The sequence below is a fragment of the Echeneis naucrates genome, chromosome 3 (assembly GCF_900963305.1).
Source record: "Echeneis naucrates chromosome 3, fEcheNa1.1, whole genome shotgun sequence".
NCBI classification, from domain to species: domain Eukaryota; kingdom Metazoa; phylum Chordata; class Actinopteri; order Carangiformes; family Echeneidae; genus Echeneis; species Echeneis naucrates.
The window spans coordinates 1534972-1558966 of record NC_042513.1 but is presented as its reverse complement, the minus strand read 5'-3'; the positions used below and the strand labels follow the sequence as shown (position 1 = coordinate 1558966).

The 23995-nt window shown below is 39.0% G+C and overlaps 1 protein-coding gene across 1 annotated transcript; it reads right to left on the bottom strand.

Annotated features, from left to right (window-relative positions):
• Nucleotides 1-7183: 7183 nt before the first annotated feature.
• syt9a (synaptotagmin IXa) lies at nt 7184-23393 on the bottom strand. The gene is made up of 7 exons (XM_029498463.1): nt 23246-23393; nt 17108-17332; nt 16849-16993; nt 15951-16506; nt 7788-7908; nt 7525-7696; nt 7184-7322 (listed from the first exon to the last, which is right to left on the bottom strand). The coding sequence occupies exons 1-7, from the start codon at nt 23391-23393 to the stop codon at nt 7184-7186; spliced, it is 1506 nt and encodes a 501-aa protein (XP_029354323.1).
• Nucleotides 23394-23995: the final 602 nt, after the last annotated feature.

Below are 23995 nucleotides of genomic sequence, written 5' to 3'. Positions count from 1 at the left end.
GTATTTTTATAGCATTTATATTGTATATTTTGTATATATACAATTTGTAAAGTTATAATACTGTAAAATAATATAATAAATTACTGTGAAATACCTTTTTTTTTTTTTTTTTTTTTTGCAGTATAAAGTCACTGGAATGACAATGGGAACTCCATACTCATAGACCTTTGCTCTCCCCTATGTTAAATTTTTATATTCAGGTGAAGGTGAAAAATCTGCTGCAGTGGCAGAGGGTCTTATTCTCCAATGGAAAAAAATTACATCAATAAAATTCTCCTTTTATAATACTGAAGTCCTGAATCCAGCCCCTGAACAAATTGCATTGATTGCATCATGAGCCAAAACCTTGTTTGATAGTAATAGCTAATATTGATTAAAGAAAAACATGTTTCATTTTCATTTCAATGTATCTGGTAATATACTACAAAAAAAATCACTATCTTTAATTAAGTGAGCTGCCTCATGAATAGAATCTGCTTCCTGTAAATGCTAAAATACTCTAGAGATTTCAAAAAAATCATGTACCATATCATTTATTGAGACATCTTTATTTGACTCAGCAAAAGTTTGTTATTCCTTTCCATTTTAATATTTGTTTTCTTTAACAGTCACATTAAGGAAGAAATGTAAACAAAAAGTAATCATCAGCGCTGCAATGTTCACAGCCAGTCATGAATCCCTGATCAGAATCCCCCACCTTGAAAATCATTAAGCCATCAGCCATGAATTCATAATTTGATTCAAGAGTGTACCCCTGTAGTTTAGGGATTGAGATGCAAAAAAGAATAACTTTAAAAATAGTTTTTTAACCTTAGTGCGCATGGTCAAGACACAGTCCAACACAACCCTGGTAATATTTACAGTTTTCATCTGGATTAACCAACAAATACGGTTTCAAGACCAAATTGTGAAAGAGTTGACCGTAACATATAGTGAAAAGCAATTCACATTGCAGTCAACTTTAATTGTGTATTATTGTGAATAAATGTATCCAGTCCACTGTTGTCTTCATTTGAAGAAAGGAAAATGGTATTAAGGTTGCCCATAGGGGTTAATAAGCTTATCGTAAATTGCTGATCACATACTCATGGATATTTACCACACAAACATACAGAGATTAGTGGTTAAGCCTTTTAGGCCCTCTTAGATGTCTTCCCAGATGCAGAGTATCAGCATCATTGCAGCGTGACAGAGCAGCATGAGAGGCCCATCTGTGGAAAATCAGCAGACTTCTCAGTTATCATGCTCTTTGCTTTTATAGAGTAAATGTCGGACAGATAAGCATATCTCTAAGTACGATCATTTGTGGAAAGTGTGCTCTCCCCTTCTTTTTTTAACTTCTCTTTGGCAGGTTCACTGTAGTACAGCCTACCACAAAATGTGTCATACATAGCTAACAAGACCTTAACAAGCTACCCACACCGCTCTGGTTGTGAAATGACAACCATCCCCCACCCTCTCTTTTCGCCCTCTTATATGCAATTTCATCTTGCCATGTAGTAGATAATGACAGTTATAATCAAGGGTACACTAATGCTGTGGTAAAGTCATAGTTATTAACCAAAGGGCATCAACTTAAGGCTTTCTGTTGGAGCCACTAGGGCAGCCCTGACACTTTCGCAAAGGAAATCTGCATTATTCATTACTAGCCCAACATCAAACCATCCATCAGAAACAGCTCTAATGGAATTCATTGGTGAGGTAGCTCATCTATAATTGGGAATAGGTCAGCAGTCAGGCAAACACACAGTGAGATGGCATTTTCCTCTGTAATATAACCCAACAGGGGTTCCAGTAGATGACCATGGTAGGAGTTTTTTGGCTCCACATTGTTGCCAGCTGTTGTGAAGGTACAGAGTTTATACAGTGAGAGTGGTGGTTGGTCACCTATGAAATGATTTAAAAAAAAAAGAAGTGAGCAAAAATATCAAGATCCAATACACAGCAGGTACAGTGCAAACACTCAAGTTATCAGCTAAATAAAAGAATAACCAACAGATGTTACTTTTGCTTTCAATGTATTTAATGTTCTGATCTGATATCAAGGTCCTCACAGTTTTGGCCTGTGCTCCCCAGACATTAGTACTTCATACAGTAAAGCTTTAACTTTTCACTTTTCATAGGAAATCCTTGGTAGACCATTCATATAATTACATTTATTGTACATTCTGTTCATGCATAGATATTTTTGAATTATAGACGATAAAGCGTAAGATGAAATTAACTTGGACATGAGATGAATATCAATCAAGTACAAGTTCAAATCAGATTTCACTATTTGTCAGCTTCTGCTCTTTTAATCCTGCCACAGGATATAATTGAAATGAAATAAATGTATATGACATTTCACAGTTAATAGAAACCAAGTCTTATTTTGTTCTTATCTTAACTTAAAATGTGCATATGTCCCTAAATTAAACCATATAACATGGGTAAGAGGTTTTTAATATATCAATACATAATTTTACTGTCCATCCATGTCTTTCTTTCTCTATTTAAAAAGCAGATAATGTTTTATCAGCACAAGCTGAGCAGGTCAAGTCCTAGCAGGTGAAAAGAGAAGGACAGAAAAACCAAAATAATTGTTGCAGCAGACTGGTTTCCTCTCAGACCTCACTCCTGATTTACAAGTAGTTTGGCATCACCATAACATCTTAAAGGCCAAGATACAAATGGAAGGTACTGATTTTAATTACTCTTACACATATTTTAAAGGACGTTTTTTTTTATCTTCAAGGGAATGTCCCATTCTTGCTCTTTTACCTAACATCCTAAATAGTTCACTGTTTTCTTATTTATCTGCGTCCTTCAATGCAAATATGCCATCAATGCAAATATGATAATGATAATCTTGTTACCAAAATTTGTTTTGACATATTTGACCAAAATATGAAATCATAGAGAACAGTTCATCATTTGGCTGTGATCTTGTGATTGAAAAGAAAGTATTTGCTACTTTTAGTATTCAGTATTTTTGCGACTGGCTGTCTTGAAAATGCTTGTGCTTACTATGACTTCAAAACCTGCTTTCTTTAAAAAGTATGTAGCCTGACAGTCATACATGCATAATAAATAATAAATCAAAATAAAAAAAAAAAATAAATGAAAGATATTTTATTGCAGTAAGACATTTTTATTGTAACTCACCACCAGGACTGGCCTCTCACCACCACACAAGGCAAAAGAAAGAGAAGAAGCCAAGATGAAAGCATAAGAGACAAATGCTGACTTTTAGTCAGTTAAGCAAAATTTTATGAGAAATGATCAAAGGGAGAAGTGAACTGTCTCAAATGGAAGAAATCAAGAGAAAATGTTATAGCATGAAAATTAAGTTCCAGGTGAGTGAGCTCCTACTCATCCAGCAAAACTACTATTTTAAACTTCATCATTTCCTGTTTGCATGCAAAAAATAATAATAATAATAAATGAAAAAGCCCACTCTTTTAACACTCATCCATGGTTATCTCACAGGTTATCCTATTTCCCAGAGTTTACTGCTTTCCAACAACTTATCAAAACAATGGACTCCTTCCAAACCTGTGCGTAGTCTAAAATTAAACTTAATGCTTGCCACAAGGGGAACGAGTGAAAATGTGTGCCATAATAATGAATTTCCTCATACAATGTACTGTTTATAGTCTTCCAAGTTAGTTTACTTTTCTTTTCCATTTCTAATTTGGAAATGGTTCATCTCAGAGTTGTGCCTACAGATGTTCAAAATCTTCTTATGAAAGCAACATTTCTCCAGCTTTAAAAAATCCACTTGGCTACATTTTTTTATGGATTGTGCTTCTGATATACTAATCTTAAACAGTAATAGAATTTATAGGCTTCCAAACAAATGATAACTTTGTTATTTTCTAACTTGGTTTTCTTGATTTGAAAGGGTTTATCAAATATTTCCCTAGTGAAGCAAAAAATCTAACATTTTTTAACTAACAACAAATGATGATAAAACTGTGTGCACAATTAAATTTGGTTACGCACAAAAATGGATCAAGATCATCAAAGTTTTTTTCTTTCTATTTTTTAACAGAATACTATTTATTGCAACATTTAACATCCTTTACTTTAATTAATTAACCGTCACTGCACATCAACTGACAGAACAACACATTCATATTTCCAAAATAGGAACAGAAACAAATAAACGAGGAGAAGATATCCCATCAAACCATGACCTCATGCACCAATTCACCACCAAATTAGAAAACTGTATGGCAGTTCGACTGGTTGTAAGTACATTGTGCAAATACAGACTCACCTCATTAAAACAAATTAACAAGACCATGTAAAAAACAGTAACTACTGTATAAATCCAGGAATAGCACAGACCTAAAATGTCTGCATATATCTGTTTTTCTTGTAGGACATTATAGAAAAGAAAAAATTCCATCTTTGCAATCATTCAACATGCAACTGGTCCAACTCAACAGAGCTTGAGATAGTTTGTATCTCTTTTACATAGAAGTTTATTAATGTGTGCATTCCTTCAACAGGACCATGTTTTTGCAGCACTCAGCAGCACAACACTCCAAAAGTACGGCTGAGGCTGCGCGTTGATCGGTGCTCGTAAGTGAACTGTTGCTCAAGGCTACGGAGAAGGAGGCGTCTTCAGAGAATTACAGGATCCTCCCTGGCTACTACCTGTAGTCCCCTGGTACTAAACAGCAGAATAAAGCAGAGACAATAGAACAATATGATCATACCATGCATACACAAACTCTTCTCTCACACAGTCACATTAACAGATGTACAGTCATATCAGATTGAAACAAAGCCATTTTTTTGATCACAGCTTTTCATCTTGGAACCTCAAAACAAATGTCCTAACCACCTACAGTTATAAATCAGGCAGTAAAACAAACACTGGAAATATCCCATTTTTTCTTTGAATTTCGTGAGGTCAGTTTATTTATGTATTCTCACAGTTTTGTTGGAGCAGGCTGCGGTACCTTGACTATATGCCAACTGCAAGCAAAAGGATAAAAGCTTTTTCCAGTTAAACTGGCTTACTTGGCAAACAGGCATGTAAACAGCTCTGCACTTCAAACCTTTCAGCAAGTTGGGACTACAGTACATTGCAGTATGGGAAGTAGCTCGAGGATGACAGTTTTGTGAGGACAGAACATCAACTTTGACTTAAGGTCTCAGGGTGGAAGTAAATAATAGAGGGGGTTTCTCGCCACTTAAGTGAAGAATTCAGTGATCTACACTCTAATAGTTCCAAAAGAAGCATAACAAGTTCTTTGTATTTTGCAGGCACAGCTATTTGACATGCACACAACTACACACAATGAAGCCATTTTCCCAGGCTGACTGCACAGGTCAGAGATGCCATTCATCGACTTCTCAGCTTATCTTCCTTTTCTGTGGTGTCAGAATGTAATTTCTTTGCTTTTTCAAGCATTCAGTATCAATTGTTTTCATTCTCAGGATTTTTTTTTTCAAGGTTACTGTAGATGCTATACTGATTTCATTTGTTTTATTTATCACATCTAAAATGCAAACTGCTCTCAGGAAGCTGAGCTGGTTGTCATCTAGCACCACATGTACCCAAAAATGCCTTGGGCTGAATCACATCAGAACATTGCCAACTTCATCTCCCCTGCTAGTTTGTCAGTGTACTATCTCAGAGAAGAAGATCAGGAGTAAAACTGAGTAAATGGACACACTCCCACATAAAAGCCTGGCCTTTATAGGGATCTGTTGTGCCACAGATTATAAAGTGGCTTTTGGTATTAAAAAAAAGTTGTTGTGCAGGTGGCTTATTGCAGATTTCTAGCAGCAAAAGTTATGAAGTGAACGAAAGAGGAAGTAAAGAGCAGGATACTAGTGTTTCATCTGTGAAACTGTCACTCAGTGTTCAATCAGTGTCCACTACCATACCAAAAGCCTCACTGTTTGTTTGTTCAGAGCTAACTTAAACCTGACACCTGTCACCATTTAATAAACATAACTACAGAAACTTAGTTCATCATCTTGTAACGAAGATGATTGTTGGAACCATCATGAAACACGTCTGACAGAGTTGGCGCTATGGTGGCAGTATTTTTGGATGGTTCATTTGAAAAGGGTCAGGACATATGACCTATATAGTCATTTTATGATGTGCATCACCATGCTAACTTTGATGGAAAATCTGTTTCCATGATTACATCCAGATGTGCTCTTTTAGAGTAAGAGCATCGGACTATGCAGACTTTATTTTCACTTTTCAGAGGAGAAAATCAGGTCTGTCTTACATTATATAATGTTTCTAGTTGTCTGAGGTTATTTTTAAACTGTGAACTCTGAAAGCACCTTCCAACAAATGGCAGATTTTTTTAGGCTCACAATTGCAGTGAAGTAACATACTGTAAATGTGTTAAAATAGTTTTTAGAACCCAAACGTTTCAAATCTGCCCCAATTTGTGGGGTTATGGGGTAAAAAGTTGATTTGTAACAGAAGTGGTGCTTGTGTGACGAGACAGGGCTGCATGCAGCCCGTGTCACGCTTCTCATTCTTTTTTTCAGTCGGCTCACTCTTCTTACTGTGGTGTAATACAAAGTAAGCTTCAAATAAAAATACATTAAGGCTTACAATAAATATAGCAACTTCTGATCAGCCCATATCAATTTCAGGATTAAAAATACAACTTTAGTATAAACCATGCACCTTCCGTCCCTTCCAAGTACAAATACAGATACAGATAATGTAGATGGTTGAACAGATATATGGATATGGATAGTGGTGTACTCACTCATCCATAATATTTATGTCCTTCTTCAAACTAATTCATTCATTAATCTTCTACAGATTACCCATTTCCGGGTTGTGGGTGGTGCTGGAGCCAATCCCAGTTGGCACTGGGCAAGGACACCAGCCCATCCCAGGGAGAACATACAGAGACAGACAGTGACAAACAACCACTCACACTCAGACCTACAGACAATTTCACAGTCACCAGTTAACCTAAACATGCATGTCTGAGGATGGTTGCAGGAAACTGGTGTACCTGGAGGAAACCCATGCAAGGACAGTCAGAACATTCAAACTCTGCACAGAAAGGCTCCACGCCTGTGAACCGAACCCAGAGTCTTATTGTTGTGGGGGAACAGTATGACATGGTTCTGCCTCTTGTTCAAACTCTTCATACATAAAAATAGTGAATGGAAATATTTCAGAACCATTACAATAGTATCACCTTACCTCAACAAGAGGGTGCCAGTGGGCAACAGGTTTTCGAGGATACGTCAGCATTTCATTCCAATGATCTCGACCAAGGTTGTCTGCATCATTGCCCACTCGACACACACCGATGACCTCATTATGGCCTACACTGTAAGTGCCAGCAGGAGAGAGAGAGAGAGAAAGAATACAATCACCACCTACCCTGCATTTAAAAATGAATGATGCATTACATGTACAAACCAAGCAATAGCCACAATCACATTAGAAATCACATTAAATCAGCGTTTCCAAAATCGTAATATATTTTCCTCTTCTTGCAAGAGACACAAAATAGATTAATGAAGCAATACCGGTCATAGTCCATCACTGCAATTAAAAGGCTGATCTGCTCTATATTTTCAGGAGGGACATCAAAGACAATGGCCTCATTATAGACTGGATTCAAAGTGTTCCTTTTTGTTGATGTCTTCCTCTTTTTCAGTCTGCGACCATCACACATTAGTGAAACCTTCACGTATGGATCTACAAAAGTAAGAGAAGACGAAATTTAGGATATTAATTTCCATTGAGATTAAAAGTGAAACACTTGTAGACTGTATCATTTTTTAATTACCAGATGCACCAGTGATATCCATAGCTTTGAGATTGCGAGCCTTTATCATGGTAATAGTCAGTCTGCCTGCAGTAGGCAAGTAACAGAGTGAAAACATCAGATCCCCGAGGTCCACGTTATCCTGGAAGACAACACAAAACACATTTACTCATTACAAGAGTCTACTTTTTTTTGTCAGCATTTGTCCTCATAGTTTAACACCAATGCCAAAGTTTTAAGCGACTGATTCACTTATAATTTTACAGCTAAATATTTTATTATTTCATTGCATGTGTTTGATCATCACATGACCTCCCTGGAAGCTAATTGATCTTTATTGAGTGAAATGACATTTGTGTGGCAGGGAGGCCAGTGCTGCACCTCAGTAAATATGGGGGGAAAGAAAAGACAGACAAGATGCAGAAGAATCAACTGGGGAAGGGAAGCAAGTGGTGCTGGTAGGAACTAGTGAGTGAAGGACCCTGTGCTTTTCCTGCCCCCTCACTCATGATTATGAGTCTGGAGGGTTTCTGTGTAGATCTATGGAGAAATGGGAGTCCAAATAGGTGAAGGTGTCCTAAAAGAGGAGCCAAGTCAAAGATGGGGTACATAGTGATGGAATTAAAAGAACAGCTCAGCCCATTTTCGGCAGGATTCATAAATTCCTCATGATGTGACCCAACACAAGCTGGCAAGTGAAATCACACATGCAAGTGGGTATTCCCTAAATATGAGTGAGACCTAACCAGGGACCAGAGTCAGGTAAGGGGCCCTGGCTTCCCAGGCCCACCACCCTGTGTGCACCAAACAAAGAGAGCCACCACAGCCAAATGGCACACCATAGCCCCCAGTGTTCAAGGCAGGTAACAGTGAGCACCACAGAACTGCCCAAGCAAGTGCATGTAGAAGCTGCCCCAAAGCCCAGCCACAAGGCGCCAGAAGAGCCCAGGCACCCAACCGAACCATCCGATGTAGGGCCACCAGCCCCATGTGCCACCCAAGCACATGAGTCCCTGAGTCATGCCATGACTAACTGAAAGCGAGAGTGTCCCCTTTCCCGTGCTTCCTCAATCCCTGTCAATTAAGCATTCCCATGCATATTGAATAACTGACCCTGGATGTGGTTTGGTGCATTAAGATTAGGGGAGAGGAGAGGAAGGTGGGGGTAAGTCAGAGGACGGCAGCACACTGTGTTGGATGTACATTGTGAAGAGTGACATAGGTGCAGTTTTAGGAGGCAGCCAAGTGAAAGCTCAGTCCCCAACCTGATGGCCACTGGTGCAGCAGCCCAGGGGGCTCACAGGCAGGAACCTGTGGTGTCTAGACTTCCACCAAGCAGAGAGGGTGGAGGCAATCATGGGGTTTTTAACAGTTGTGAGACTGGGGGGTCAAGGTAATGAAGGGGAGGTCAGAGATACAGTACTGATGTTACATCAACATTCTACCTGTTCAAGTTCAAGCCAAGCGTTATAATCTGTATTTGGATTTATCCCTTTTAGTGATATATTTTTGAAGTATAGCAAGACATTACAGTGTACTGTCTTCATCCCTTCTCTAGGGGTACCTGCCAGTATCCCTTACAGCAGTCCATCGTGGTGATATACACAGCTCTGCCAAGCCACTCGAGCAATTCATGGCATAGGGTAAGCATCAAACTTTGAGACTCCATACAATATTCTCTGATCATTACAGAGTGTTGTATCCTTTTTTGGAGCAGGGACAATGGGATTACACCATTCACTGTTTGATGGTTCATCACTCCAAGATCCAGCATGATTTGAATTTCCTGGCTGAGGGGGTCTACCAGCCTCTCTGGTACCCAGTAGGGTCCCTGCCAGATAGGGTTGGAATCCTTCAAAGGAATGACACGTTCTATGAGGTGAGTTGTCCCTGGTTTCCAACATTACTGGGTACTCTTCCCACACCTGGGCGAGTTCAAGAACCTGCCTTTCAGGCAAGTGACTTAGGCCAGCCTGCTGAGTGCTAGTGAGCATGGAGAGATCTGTGTCTTCTACCTCATCCTCTGTCCTCACTTCTCGTGCCAACATCACAGCTTTCCCATTCCATCCCCTGGGCAGGTCATCTAGGCCAAGACAAAACCCTTGCTTGAGTTATCGCTCGATTTTATTTTTTATTTATTTATTTTTTTGCTCTTAATGCTAAAAGATGTTATGAAACTTTGCCAAACCTGTCCTGAGTGTCAGAAGATTTAACTTTCTGGGGGTTTAAATGGGATCATAGAGAATAAATAGCTGATTTGTGGTAAAAGTTTCTTTTTAACTGCAGCTATACGCCCCATATGAGAGTTGGGAAAATTGTTCCAGCACCTTGGGTCATCACAGATTTTCTCCAGGAGTGGAATAAAATTCAGGTGGACTAGCTCTGATAATGTTGGTGAGTTACAAGAGTCTTATTAATATTTATAGTTGTCATCTCTCTCTGTCATCTATTTTGATAAAAGCTACTTGACAGCAATTATTAAACAATGATAATAATATCATTATTTCTAGTACTGCTGCTTTTCATTACTGCATATCATCAAGATGAAAAGCAATGGCATTGCCATCTGACACTTGCTTACAGGGCTCAGACATTTTTTTTTTTTTTTGAGGAATATTGTCCACCATGGCTCTTATAAAAGACTCCCACATTCCAGCCAACACAGAGACTTCTGCTCAGCTCCAGATACAGAAGCTTGCATATCACTTGCTCTTAAAATAACCCACCAAAGAAGTGAGAACCAGGAAAGCACACAGACGTGTCTGGTAAACACAACAGCTCCTACTGAATGATCTCTCACTGATCTTCTGGTATGTCATGATAGTGTTGAATTTGGAATTAAGTGTCATTTCCTTCAAGTTTCACTGTAATAATTTTAAATAGAAACTCTGTGTTTCTAATTAGAGCAGGAATAAAAACTCAGAGGAATAATTAGGTTTTGCACGTGTATATGTGCACTGAGTTCAGATCTGATCCATTAACTGTGGTCAAGATAATGGAATCACCTTTCTTCAATATACTGGTGGACCTCCGAACCTGCACATGCACAAATGGTGCTTAGCAGAGTCTTAAGGTTTGTCGAATAATTTAATATTTATTTCAATCTAGAAATAATATGCCTAACTTTAATTTGCACACAATTCTTTCTTTCTTACATTTAAAAGCTAAAAGCTAAAAAACTATTTTTGTCTTTCTTTCTTTGCCATCTGTCAGCAGCCTTAATGCTTTCTTCTGTGATATGGGACTTGTGATCTCCATCTGTAAATGTGTGTTAGAGGAAGCAATGGGGAGAGACAAACAAAGAGCACGATTTTAAGAAACTTTCAAGATTTCTCTTCTCTTCATTACAATCAGAATCAACTATTCAACAATGGTATGTCATAAATCTTTTTAATTTACAGAATGTAATGACACCTGATCATTTCACATTCTCAAAGGAACCTGACGGCTTTAGATGCGTCACAGTCTTGTGGTCTTTGTGCACACTCAGGATACAGGTGGGAAGAGAAAGATTAGCACTAATTTTGATGATAGGATTTATAATATGCATGCTGAGTGATACACTGCACTTGAAATCTGGCATAAATTGCTGCATCACATATTTCACATCACACATACTGTACCAGCAAAAGCCCCAGCAGATTATAAATCTAAATGATGAACCAAACCAAACAAAATCAACCTGATTTAATGGTAAAACACTATCGCTATACACTAATGCTTGTCTCCATAGTCATAATAACATCCTCCCTTCCATCAAGTTACAATCTGCCTCGACTGTCGAGAAAAACAAGCCAAATCTGGCAATGAAACAACCCATATGGTCAATCCAACTGGCAATCATGCATTAATGATAATCCTGTCAGTTCTACCAATTAAGCAAATGAGTCTGTACAGTGATTGTGACAAATGGGCTCCATTGCACTGCAAAATGTCATACTTCGCTTCTGGTGTCCAAAGATGATGTGCTTGTTTATGAGCATATGCATGTGTGTGGCATGTGTGGCAGAACAAGCATTTGTGCCAGTGTGTGTGCAGTGTGTGTGATACATTTGATTATCTGTGTGAGTGTTTGTATGTCTCAAAGAATGTGAAATTTAATTATAATAAAAAACACACAGAGCAGTTTTATAATGGAGCACTCTAGATACTGTGAACCTCTGACCCCTATCACCACCTCTCACATTTTATAATTCTACCATAAATGAGTAGCACCAATCAGCAATCTGTGATCAGGGGCAGACGTGTCAGAGCTGCAATGCAAAACAAGCAGGACATGAAGTTCACACAGAAGTGCTATTGCCCCATATCCTCTGTTTTGCACACTTATGCAACAATTATCTCCCAGTTTCTCCTCGACATTCACTTACTGTCCATTTCTCTTCTTTGTCTGCAAATGAAGACCCATTACAAAGCAGCTCTCATGATAAGAGCAAACAACAGGGTACATCCCTGCAATAAATTTCACACAGGCTTTTCCTATATGAAACACAGTTGGGGTGGTCATTTTAACTGCAGAGTAGTTCAATGAAATATGCATAGACCTGCTCAGCCAATCTGCTGGCCACACCACTGCTGTCGGACTTGAACAATAAGAGACTGTGAATATCACCTCCTCAAGAAGTGGAGGTGTTATTGCTGGAATTTAGTGTATGAAAAGACAGTTAAACTGCATTTGAGCCACCGTCCAGGACATTTTGTGTTAATAGTTGTGCTTTAACCTTTATTGCTTCGATGCGATTTTTATTCACGTTTCCCTATCCTTTGTCAACTGTTTTCTCTCCAAAAATCCTAATGAATGATGATGAAGATGAAGCTGACTGTGACTCAACAATTTGGATTAATTAAACTGAGTTTAGTTTGGAAATGATCTATGTATGTTTTTGTGTATGTATCTATGCAAATTTAACCAACGGATATATATATTTTTTATACATTAGCTTGTTTTATTTAATCTCCTTGATCCGGTGCAAGTTTACTCAGAGCTACATATGTGGCCCAGATTTGAGTCCTTTGTTGGAGTCCAACATTGACAATAAACATATATAGCTACAGTATACACACTACCAGTCAAAAGTTTGGACGCACTTTCCTATTCATTTGAATGAAAAATTGTGTCCAAACTTTTGACTGGTAATGTATATTAGCTTAATGGACCTATTGCCCCCATAGTACAAAGTTAAGTGTTGTGCTTTACTGATAAATATTTTGGAGTTTTTTACTTATTATTTATCACTTTGTCATTGACAAAATCCAGTTAGAGTTTGTTTTTATCATTAAAGTGGGACACAGCTGCGGAGTTTATGGATGCCAAGTGGGGTTATGATGTGACCTGTAGAGTGTAACGGGGTGCGCTTGGCCTAGTTGGCCATGAAACTACATGTAGGTAACTACAAGAAAGAATGAACAAAGTATGAAATGGTTTGTTCTTTCTTTCTTCCTTTCTTTCCTTCCTTCTTCTAACTGTAACAAGACCAGTCAGTGCCTTTCATCTGTAATTCCACATTTGTGAAATGACACTACTAACTGCCATGTTTTAAAGTTCATACATGAATATAATTCACAATGGAGCAGCTATGCATGAAAACAACGATGAGCATGAAAATGTATGCAAAGTCGAAATGCTACAGCTCTCCTGTGTGAGTGAGTCAAGCAGAAAACATGTTAATAAGTTTCTTGGTTTTACCTTTTTTTTTCAGTTACAGTTTAATTACAGTTCAAATTGTTGCAGTATTATACAGTGTTATACTGAGCTGGGATTGACAGGTGGATCAGGGAGACACAGACAGTAAGATTCAGTTTATTAAGGTGCAAAGCTCATTAAACTGAAAAGGCTGCAGTGCAGGCAGTCATTTGTGCATGCCGTTCAGAACAGAACTGCAGAGGACAAGCCTCGACACTAACAGAGGCTGAGGATGATTTGCTTGTAGAAACCACAACAGCCAACAACATGCACACAGCAAACATACTCCCATGCTGATCTCTCTATTGTAGAATTGACAATACTTTACCAAAGAATGCCAGGAAGTTGCTAATTGCATTGGTATAATTGTCAGGGTTGTCTTCTTTTTCATGGCTCAGGATATCAGTTCTATTGATCGTGATAACACTGTACCCAGAAATAGCTGAGATTTTTGGACATTGCAACAGTGCTAAAAATAGGTTCAACTCAAACAGTCAGACAGAATGTAACCTAACCTCAAATGTTTTGGAAGAAACTTATTTGGATGAAAAATGGTGACTTGTGATCAGAGGTTCACACAATGAACATTCATCAGTCTATGGACCACCACATTATGGTTATTGTTCCCATCTAATGTGACTACAGACTATGTCATCATGTTTCCACCAACATCTTTCATCATCATCATTATTACTTTACTTTACTGATTAGTAAAATGTTATCATGTTATCACTGCTATGAAAATGTAACATATGATGTAAAAAAAAAACAAAACATTTGCCTCATTGATCTTGCCTCAATGAGCTCCCTGCATGAAACTGAATTGTCAGTAGAAGTCAATAGTTTTCAGTCTTAATGTCACTTGAGCACGCCACAAAGAATGGGATCAATGGTACATTGCAGCTAGATTGGCTCATACACTGAGATGCTTCTTAACAAACACTGGGAGCATACACGTGTAAATATTTACATTAATTTCCTTTTCACAAAAGATTTATCGGATAACTTTCAACTGTATTATTTGTCTCTAAGCAGATTTGAGTAGAGGGTGGCAGAAATCAACAGGGACTGGTAAGGTGTATTAATGGTGGTACTGATGTAACTCATACTAGAGTCAGACATACAAACACATATTCACAAATATCATCAATAAGGTAACATGGCAGAGGGATTTAAATTATGTTTACTTTCGTCTCACTTTGCGTTTTATTTACATATATTAAAAAATGGATGGTGCCAACAAAGGGAAATGAGTTTACATAAGTAGTGAATGAGGCACTTAATGTGTTTCCACATTAGATATTTTCTCTTTATCATGTATATAGTGACAATGGTTGTCACAAGTTGAAGGGATTTTGTCAAAACTCCATCCCAGCGTTTTCATTTGTTTTAAATAGCACTCCTCATATAATGTTTGTTGGCTACAAATTAAATTTAAGAAATGTTACAAATGGCCAAAGATAGACCAAAACAGTAAAGGTCATGTGCAAAAAATGTCATCTATCAAAAGATGCTTAAGCATGTCCAGACGAGAACACATTACCTCTGTGCTGTCGTCTAACCCCACTGGCTTCCAGTTCGTTTTAGAATTGATTTTAAACTTCTGTTGTTTGCTTTTAATGCCATCAACGGCCTGGCTCTCTCCTACTTGTCTGAGATTTTAACTATCATGGGTCAGCTTCTGTTAGAAGTTCCAAGGTCGAGATACAGTACAGGCCAAAAGTTTGGACACACTTTCCTATTCATTTGAATGAAAAGGTGTGTCCTAAATTTTGGCCTGTACTGTACAAACAGTGGGGTGATGTCGCTGCTCCCAGACTGTGTAACAAATTGTCCCCCAACATTCACACCACATCTGATCTTGCCCTTTTTAAATTTAAGCTGAAGACCCACTATTTTAGATTGGCGTTCGATTCTAACTAGGGCAGTCTTGTTTTTTTAGGTGCACTTATTGTGTCTGTTCTATTATATGTACTTCTGGAAGGCTTTTAACAACCTGCGGCACTGTGGCACCTTTCACAGTCAAAAAACCTGTGTTTTATGTTTTGTTTTTCTGTACTGTTTTATGGCTTTGTTGTAAAGCTCTTTGGGTACTTTTTGGTTATTGTAAAGGGCTATACAAATAAAATTTGATTTGAGTATCGTCTGCAGCAGCTAATCCATAAAAAACAAACTTGACAACACACTTCATCTCACAGCTGACAGAGAAAGAGCTTTAAGTCATCAAGAGATATCTTACTTTTCCAAGTAAGCCCTTACCGTTCCACTCACTTTTTTCGTGTTTGTTCACAGCTGACAGCTAAAGGTAATTTAAAAGCTTACATTTTAATTTTAGACATTTACAGTCAATGTGGGACTCCACACCACATATGTAGCTCTAAGTAAACTTGCAGCAGATCAGGTAGAATAAATATAACAACTTTTGCTTTGTGTGATAAAAATGCTAAATTAAATTAAATAAAACATAGTCCATCAACCATTTTGAACAAGTGTTGACTCACCGAGGACACGTATTGGATGTCCTTGCAGAGTTTTGTCTCCCTGGGGAAATCCGCCAGATCCAGAAAGTTGTCCACAACCACTTTGCCAATAATGTCATGGCGTGAAAAGCGATCGAAGTCATAGACACTGAAATGCAGCTTGCGTGTGGGAAGCTCAGAGTAAGCCACAGGAAACAGGAAGACCTCATCAAACACGGGGTTCAGCGTCTTGCGGTGCACCTTGGTCTGGTGCTTTGTCTTCCTATCAGGCAGCAGGTAGATCTTAACGTAAGGGTCAGAGGTACCAGAAAAGTCCTTGGCTGGGAGGTCCTCTGCTTTGTGGATCTTAACTATTAGCTGTTCAAGGTCACAGTCAAATTTGAGGATGAAGTGAAGGCGTCCACAGCCTCCTCCTCTGCGATTGCCTTCGTCTCCCTCAAGGGAACGCTGTTTGTAGAGCTCAGGTTTGAGCCGGCCAAGGCCCAGACCCATGCCTGTGAGGGAGTCCTGCCTTTGTAACTGGGCCACATTGAAGTCTGGGTTGGAAAGGTTCATGTGTTTTCGAATGGACCCTTGTCTGTGAGCAGAGGAAATCAACAAAAAACATCATCCTGCAACATCAAGAGGTTGAATCGGGTTGGCATTTATATCAACAACAGACGATTATTCACAAGAATCCACATCAATACCAATACTGTGTGCCTTATAGGCAGCAATGCAAAATCGTTACGGGGTGTGGAGGGTTGATGCTGGATTTGTAGGTAGTATGACTAGTGCTAACACACTAACACAGGAGGGAAAATGCAGACATTAAAACAGGTTTTGCAGAATCAGAATCAGATGGAAGCAGTATGCAGGCTTCTTTTATAATTTCGACGAGGACAGAAATCCATACTCCTATACTCACCCAATTTCAGACATTGAGCGGCCAGATGGTGGGGGTTCAGTGGTCTGCCTCTGCATACGAGGGTTAGTGTGAACCCCATTTTCATGACATTTACTCTGGGCATCCAGCGGGATGTCTGGAGACGTGTGACTTATCTTCATAGCAGCCTCGGGTGTGGCCATGACCACAGGTGGTGGTGAAACAGGTGTGACTGGAGCTTCCACTGATACAACTGATGCCACTGGAGTGGGCTCTCTGGCGACTGAGCAGTGTGAGGATTCACGGCGGTTGTGCATTGGGGGGTCCACGGCTGTGTAAACTGGCTGCCTGACTGTGGGCTGTGAGGGCAGGGGGCTCATGGAGGGATTGAGGTGCCCATGGGCCTCCTTGGTAGTGGGGGAGAGCCCACGCTCCCTCCATGGTATCCAGCAGAGCTTCCAGGAGACAAAGAGGGAGACCCCAAACAGGGCCAGGCCACAGGCAGTCACGACTAGAGAAAGCAAACTCACTGATATATCTGAAAAGGTGACAAGAGAAAGAGGAAATAAGGACAGTGAAGCCAGTTTGCCTTCTGATTAATTGCAAAGCGAAACCTGTATCTCATTTACCACTACCAGAATCTGCAACTTTTATTCATTAGGTAGTTAGAAAAAAGCTAGAAAAACAACAAATAACTAACGACGATCTTACAACGCTAATATTCACAGGTATGGGTTATGCTTATTTTTTACTCAGTCGGTGTATCACATCAGAGGGATCTGTAGAAAAATCCTTCTCCCCTGCACTACCTAACAAAATTTCAATAATTATAACTTCTTGCTTTAATTGTAAAGAATCCCCATCGCCTCTGGAGCCTGGTAGAGGAGTGGAGTGGGCTCCATGCTGTGATTTTAAATTCCTAAGATAACAGCAGAGTAGGTGCATTAAAATAAAAGTAAGATTAAATTCCTGTACATATGCACACACTGTAGGGTGAGGGGACTGAGTTGTTATTCAATTTCATGAAGGTTAAAGTTTTTTAAAGTTTTTGGAAGATTTGATAGCTGTACAGCACAGGCCAAAAGTTTGGACACACGTTTCTATTCATTTGAATGAGAATGTGTGTCCAAACTTTTGGCCTGTACTGTATTTATGGCCACAGCTTTATGTTCATGGAAATAAGCAAACGAAGAGCTGGTCCTGAAATTGTGCCTTTCGAAGTAGCAGTTTAAGCTGACTTTTTCCAGTTTGAAAAAAAAAAAAAAAAGTGCTCGGGTAACTTCCAGGCAACAGCAGAATCATTGTTCGTAGGAGTATGAAGATTTTACCGAAGTATCACAGAATAGGCCTTAGACTATCAAGTAGTTTTAAAGGGTGGCACTGAAAAATCCAGCAGTGTGTTTGTTTACACCAGCATAATATTTGTGGATGATGAGAGTCATTAAGGGCTTTCTGAATCATGTCTGTTTTCAAGAGGTGGGTGATTTTCCCCAAAAGAAAGGAGCCTCTGCAGTGCCGAGGTCTCCTTCCTTTGTAGGACGACCAATGTCAATACACAATGCTCTCGTTAGAAAACTTTCAAGGTGATAATTTTCACCTTCTGCACAAACTTGCTTCACAAAGGTGATGTTACGTGACATCAATTAGATCCAGTGAAGTGCACTTCCCTGATATATTTCCTGTGATAAGACTGTCAACACCCCATGAAAAGATATTGGATTTCACATTATTTTAAAGCTCAGGCCTCTGAGACCCCAAACAGGAAATGTGCAATTTTCTGTTGTTATATCACCAAAAACAAACATGTTCCTAAGCAATGATCAGAAGTTGATTAAAACTGATTAAAAATAAGAAACCTGATGAAATAGCATAAAGTGTAATTTGTCAGTTTTAAGAAACAGTATATTAACTCCATTAATTTAATGCAAACTGCTTGGCACACTACTGTAACAAAACATGAACAGGATTTATGGTTTAAAATCAAAGAGATGTGTTTCTGATTAATATGATAAAATATTAGATGCAATATGAAGATATGTTTAATGTAAATGTTCAGTATCAGACGTGACAGTCTTCTTGTGAGGCCCTCACATTAGCTAATAGACCACGTCAGCAGAGATTAAGTTATATATGTTCCATTATAATAAGGATGGGGTACATATGAAAGAACAATTTTCCAACCTATTTATTACTTTGTGGAATTGTCTTATTGTCAAAGGCTTTCTCTGTATGCTTATGTATGCTTTAATTAAGGTAAGGAAAAAATTCATTATGAACTCAAAAAAGAATACTTAAATTAATATTAATCATTCAAACAATGAGATAACAGGAGAAATTACAGCAGTTCACTTAACAACATGACTAACTGTTATGTTTGTCATAGCAAAGAAGGCACCTGTGCGATTTGGTGTTTTACCATTGCATCTTAATTAAATCTAATCTTAAGATTTCCCCCTCACATCCACTGGAGAAAAAGCTACAACAAATTGCTCATTTGCAATTTGAAGATAATGATAATATTGTGGAATAATAACTGGCATTATGAATTAACTGTATAGGGCTGGCACCCATCTGGTCCAAGGGTACATGTGTTGCTGTGTACCCCTTATTTCAGTGTATGACATATTTATTGAGGAGAAGAAGAGTCGATCATTTTTATAGTCATTGCTTCATCGTGTACTGTATAGTATGATTATTTTTCACCATATATTAAAGCATAGGTGACAGGACATTTTAACTGCATCTGGATAAAACAATAAACAGATGCCTACACACAGAAAAAGTTCCAGTTCTTCTTTCTTTAACTAACTTTGACAAGCTGGATGGAAGAGCCATTATTCTTATTCTGTGCAAAATGCTAAATATGAGCCAACACTCAGAATTAATAAAATCAAATATTGTACCTGTTCTATTGCGGATGTAACTTCCATTTGATTTGTCTGACTCAGATCATTGAAGCTTCACATTAGCTTTGGTTGAAGTGCACATGACAGATTTTATAGCAGAGAGATTTTTTATGCAAAATAATTAAAACTATCAAAATGAAATTATTATTCTGGAGAGCAGGAATGATATTTTATTATAATATCAATGTGCGTGTGCCAGAGTCCCATGTTAACCAACATTTTCTTTTTGAAGTTAGTTATTTTGAAGATGGAAAGAGGGGTTTTAGATGTATATATGTTTATTTTGAGATAAATTGGTTTGTACTCATTAACTTCTATTGATCTTCCGGTCAGCTTGTTTGTGGCTTTGAAATGTATTTAGCCTTTAATTTAATCTATCTCTCCACAAGGCCAGGTAACGGCACAAGCTGCTTTTAATACTCTGCTGTCTTCCCCAACACAGTCTTTTTTGTGTGTGTGTTACCAATGCAACAGGCTATTAGTTAGCTATTCTAAGGTAAATGGATCAATGCATCGATGGAATGTCAGTGTTAATGAAGATGCGTATGAATTTTAGAAACCATAAGAAAAATTCTTTATTTATTTATTTCAATTATAGTGATGGGCAATACTTTTTTGTCATACTCATTTTTAGAGACATTAAGGTTTAGTTTTCCTGATGAACTAATGCTATTGCTCAACAAAGAGTTTTGCTTTAGTAGCCAAAGAACTGTAAAAGAAAGGAGCTCCTTCTGTTTTGGTTCAAAAGAGATCACTATTATAAAGCCATAATAAAAGGTAGCTATTTCCCAGCATGATCATAAGAGAAGAGAATGTGAATAGATACAAATAAAATTTTAAGTATATTCTTGCTTCATTTTTTATGAAGGGACAAACTTTCATCCTGGTATGTCCTATCAACTGGCATTCTAGATTTATCAAATGTGAATTTACTGTAAATAAAACAACCAGTGCTAAAATATATGTGATGCTTCGGCTATTTGGTATGACAAACTAAAATCACAAAACCTCTTTCACAACCTTGGATTGAATCACACCTAGTCTGATGTGAAATGTAGTGTTTGCTATAGGTAAAGTGACCCAAACCTACTGACTAATACTGGACTGACTTTGTGTGTGGGCGCTGTCATAAGACCATGCACAGTAATCCAGACAAACTGTCCTTTCTGCGGTCTGAGATTCTGTGGATACCAGACTGTGTGTGATTTAGGGGAAATAAATGTGGAGAAAATGAGGGACTTGCCATCCGAGGACAGTGAACCCACATTCAGTTTGGCAGGCAGCCTGAGTGCTGCCTGGCAGAAAGGAATCTATAGACATCTGGAAGGATTCAAAGACTGTATCACACCAAATAGGCTAGACCAAATTTAGAGCACAGGACCTTCAAAGGTGCAACAGTGTAGGAGGTGAGCAAGTGCTGAAAAGGAAATGTATAGAACTTGTATGGAACCCAAGCATATGTTGTTGTTCACCTTAAACATAGCTCCACACGTGCAAACTTCATTTATGCAATCATTGGAAAGGAATTGATGTAGTACAACAATTCAATAATAAGCAATATTACACTGTAATAGTTCTGATTGATGGTCTTTTTGTCTATGATGAGCGCTGGTTAGTTTCACTGACATAGTCACAACCCTTGGTATCACTGTTTTTTCTTCAACTGCTGAGCCTTTAAAGGGCACTGCTGCCTTTACCCTGATTATCTTAGCTTAGTTTATTTTAAAAAAATCTAACAGGGGGAACTGGTAACTTCTGGTCACAATACAAAAATAACACAATCCACCTCCTAACACTTGCAAAGTTCATTTAATATATAAGGCGAGATTTCATTTCCAACTCAGAAATTGGCTATTAAATTGGTTATTACAGCCCTGTAATGGACTGGTGACCTGTCCAGGGTGCACCCCGCCATCACCCAGTGTGAGCTGGGATTGGCTCCAGCACCCCAAATCTAGACAGGGACCTGTGAGTTGTGTCATCAGGAGGCTTTCAGGCAGAATGCTGATTCTACAAAGTCTATCCAACAAAACCATCCAGCATCCCCATTAGTGCCGGTACTTTCTTCTGCTACACTGAACTAGTTAGCTGACGCTATCTATTACACTACACATATGAGAGGAGTGTTCATCTTCTTATCTAACACTCATTAAGAGAGGTAATAAATACATTTTCCAAAATGTACAGCTGTTCATTAAAGGCTTTATGACTTTCTTTTTGACAGATACATGTGTGGCAACATAATGATTTATCTTTACCCTGTGCTTTATTATTACTTGACTTAATGACTTTTCTGAGACACATATCTGCATCATTGCATTGCCATTAACTTTTACTAATTTGAACATCATTATGAGATGTATGAACATCATGTTTTATGTATTGCATGCCTGTGAACAATACAGAAATGCTCATGCACTGTAGCCTGAGGAGACATACTGAATCCCACCCAGCCCACCCTGAACTCTGGGTAACATGCTGTTTGACCTGCTCTCTCTCTGTTATATTTTCTACATTTATCAATCTGTCATACATATAGCCATCAGAATGGGTGACATACTAGATTATAGGCAGATGTGCAGCAGGAGCTACAATATCTATAAGCCATTATGTGATTACAATGGGTATGACTGAGAAAGTGTGACGGAAAAGAGAATCGGCCTATATGATAAATGAGGGAGAGAGCAGAAAGCTGCGAGATAAAGGATTGGGAGAAAATGTCGAGGAAATTAAAAGTATGATGGTTGGAGAGGAAAGGAGTGGGAATTTAAGAATGGCTTTCATCTGGTGAATAGATACTATTAATAGCATAGTAAATTTTAGTAAGTCTGGGCTGGATTGAAGTTGCTGTGCTTTCTGACATCGTCAAATGATCAGCCCTTATCTCAGTTCTCTGCACACAAATGTTCACACCCTGTACCCATGTTATCCAGTTGACAATAGTCAGTCCAGGTGGTGGTTGTGTTGTTGAATTGTTGTCATGTTCATTCTTCAGTCTGTATGTGTTAACCTTGAAAAGAAAGTTAGCTGACATGCCTGTAGTAAATGTCTCATGCAGCATCCAGACAGGGAATAATCAGGGAAACTTTGAAAGAACCAGGGTACAATAGGTGTGCCACGGCTGTCACGGTCACCAGCAAGCGCAGCCAGAGGAATGCATCCAATTTAACATGGCTGGCCATTCCGTGACCACTCTTGTACAGCACGATTTGAATCTTGCACAACGTGCTTATAGAGTCTAAAATGCGTGACAGTAAATTTGGCTTTCAGTAAAAAGGAGTGAGTCTGATTCTGTGAGTGCATTTTAGAACAAATTGTCCAAGCCTCTAAAATTGCATATTAAAGTGAGAAAATGAATATGACTGTGCCGAATAGTTGGATTTACTTGGATTTATATGGTTTGTGAAAGTTCTCAAACCGACATCCATTAAGTTTTAGATGGAAGATGTGCAATGTAAAAGGTAAAAAGTCGCATGCACGTTCCCTTCAGTTTAAGCCAATGTGATCTTGAATCAAGCATGCGAGTCATGCGAGCGATGCCTCACCTGAATCAGTGTAGCGTGGCCTGGCAAGGTCTCGGAAATAGTAGATAAAATCCAAGCAGTTTTCGTTCTGCACCTCCCCTTTCGAACAAAGATCTGACAGCAGTTCAAGCGCCTTTTGACAAATCTCGTCATCTCTGTCTCCAGGCATTTCCCACCAGCATCCTTATAAATGGAGGGTCTCTTCGGCACCACCGCACCACTCCACCCACCGGGTAATCGCCAATTCCACGCTGAGAACGCTTTCCACCGGTCAGCCACTCATCCGGCGGCACGCCTATCCGCACGATGGAGCCACCGGAGACCTTTTGGGTTAGAAAGAAGAGAAAAAGCACTCGTCCAAGTTATCCAGAAAGCGAACAGCCTTCCCCACACGCGATTCACTGAGTTTTTGTGAAGCATTCAGTCGACCGGCTGCCTCTCTCCGCCGCTCCGCTCGAAGCCACCGGTTGAATCCAAGCTTCGCCACTGCGGCGGCGCCGTGCGCTGTCCAAGGTGCTGAAAGCGTGCGCGCGCTTTCCCCAGAGCCGGACTCACACAGCGGGCGGGCTGAACGTGCACGCCCCTTCAGGCGGCGATGAGCTCGCGAAAAGTTGATCAGCGTTTTTTTACTACGTAAAGGAATAAGTGGAGGACATGTGAGAGGTGTAGCCTACCCGAAGCTACCGCGAGCACTTTTCTGCTGAGATGAGCCTCGTGTGGTTTTACGTGCCTGCACGTGGCCGATCAGAAGGTGGCACTATTATTTATTTA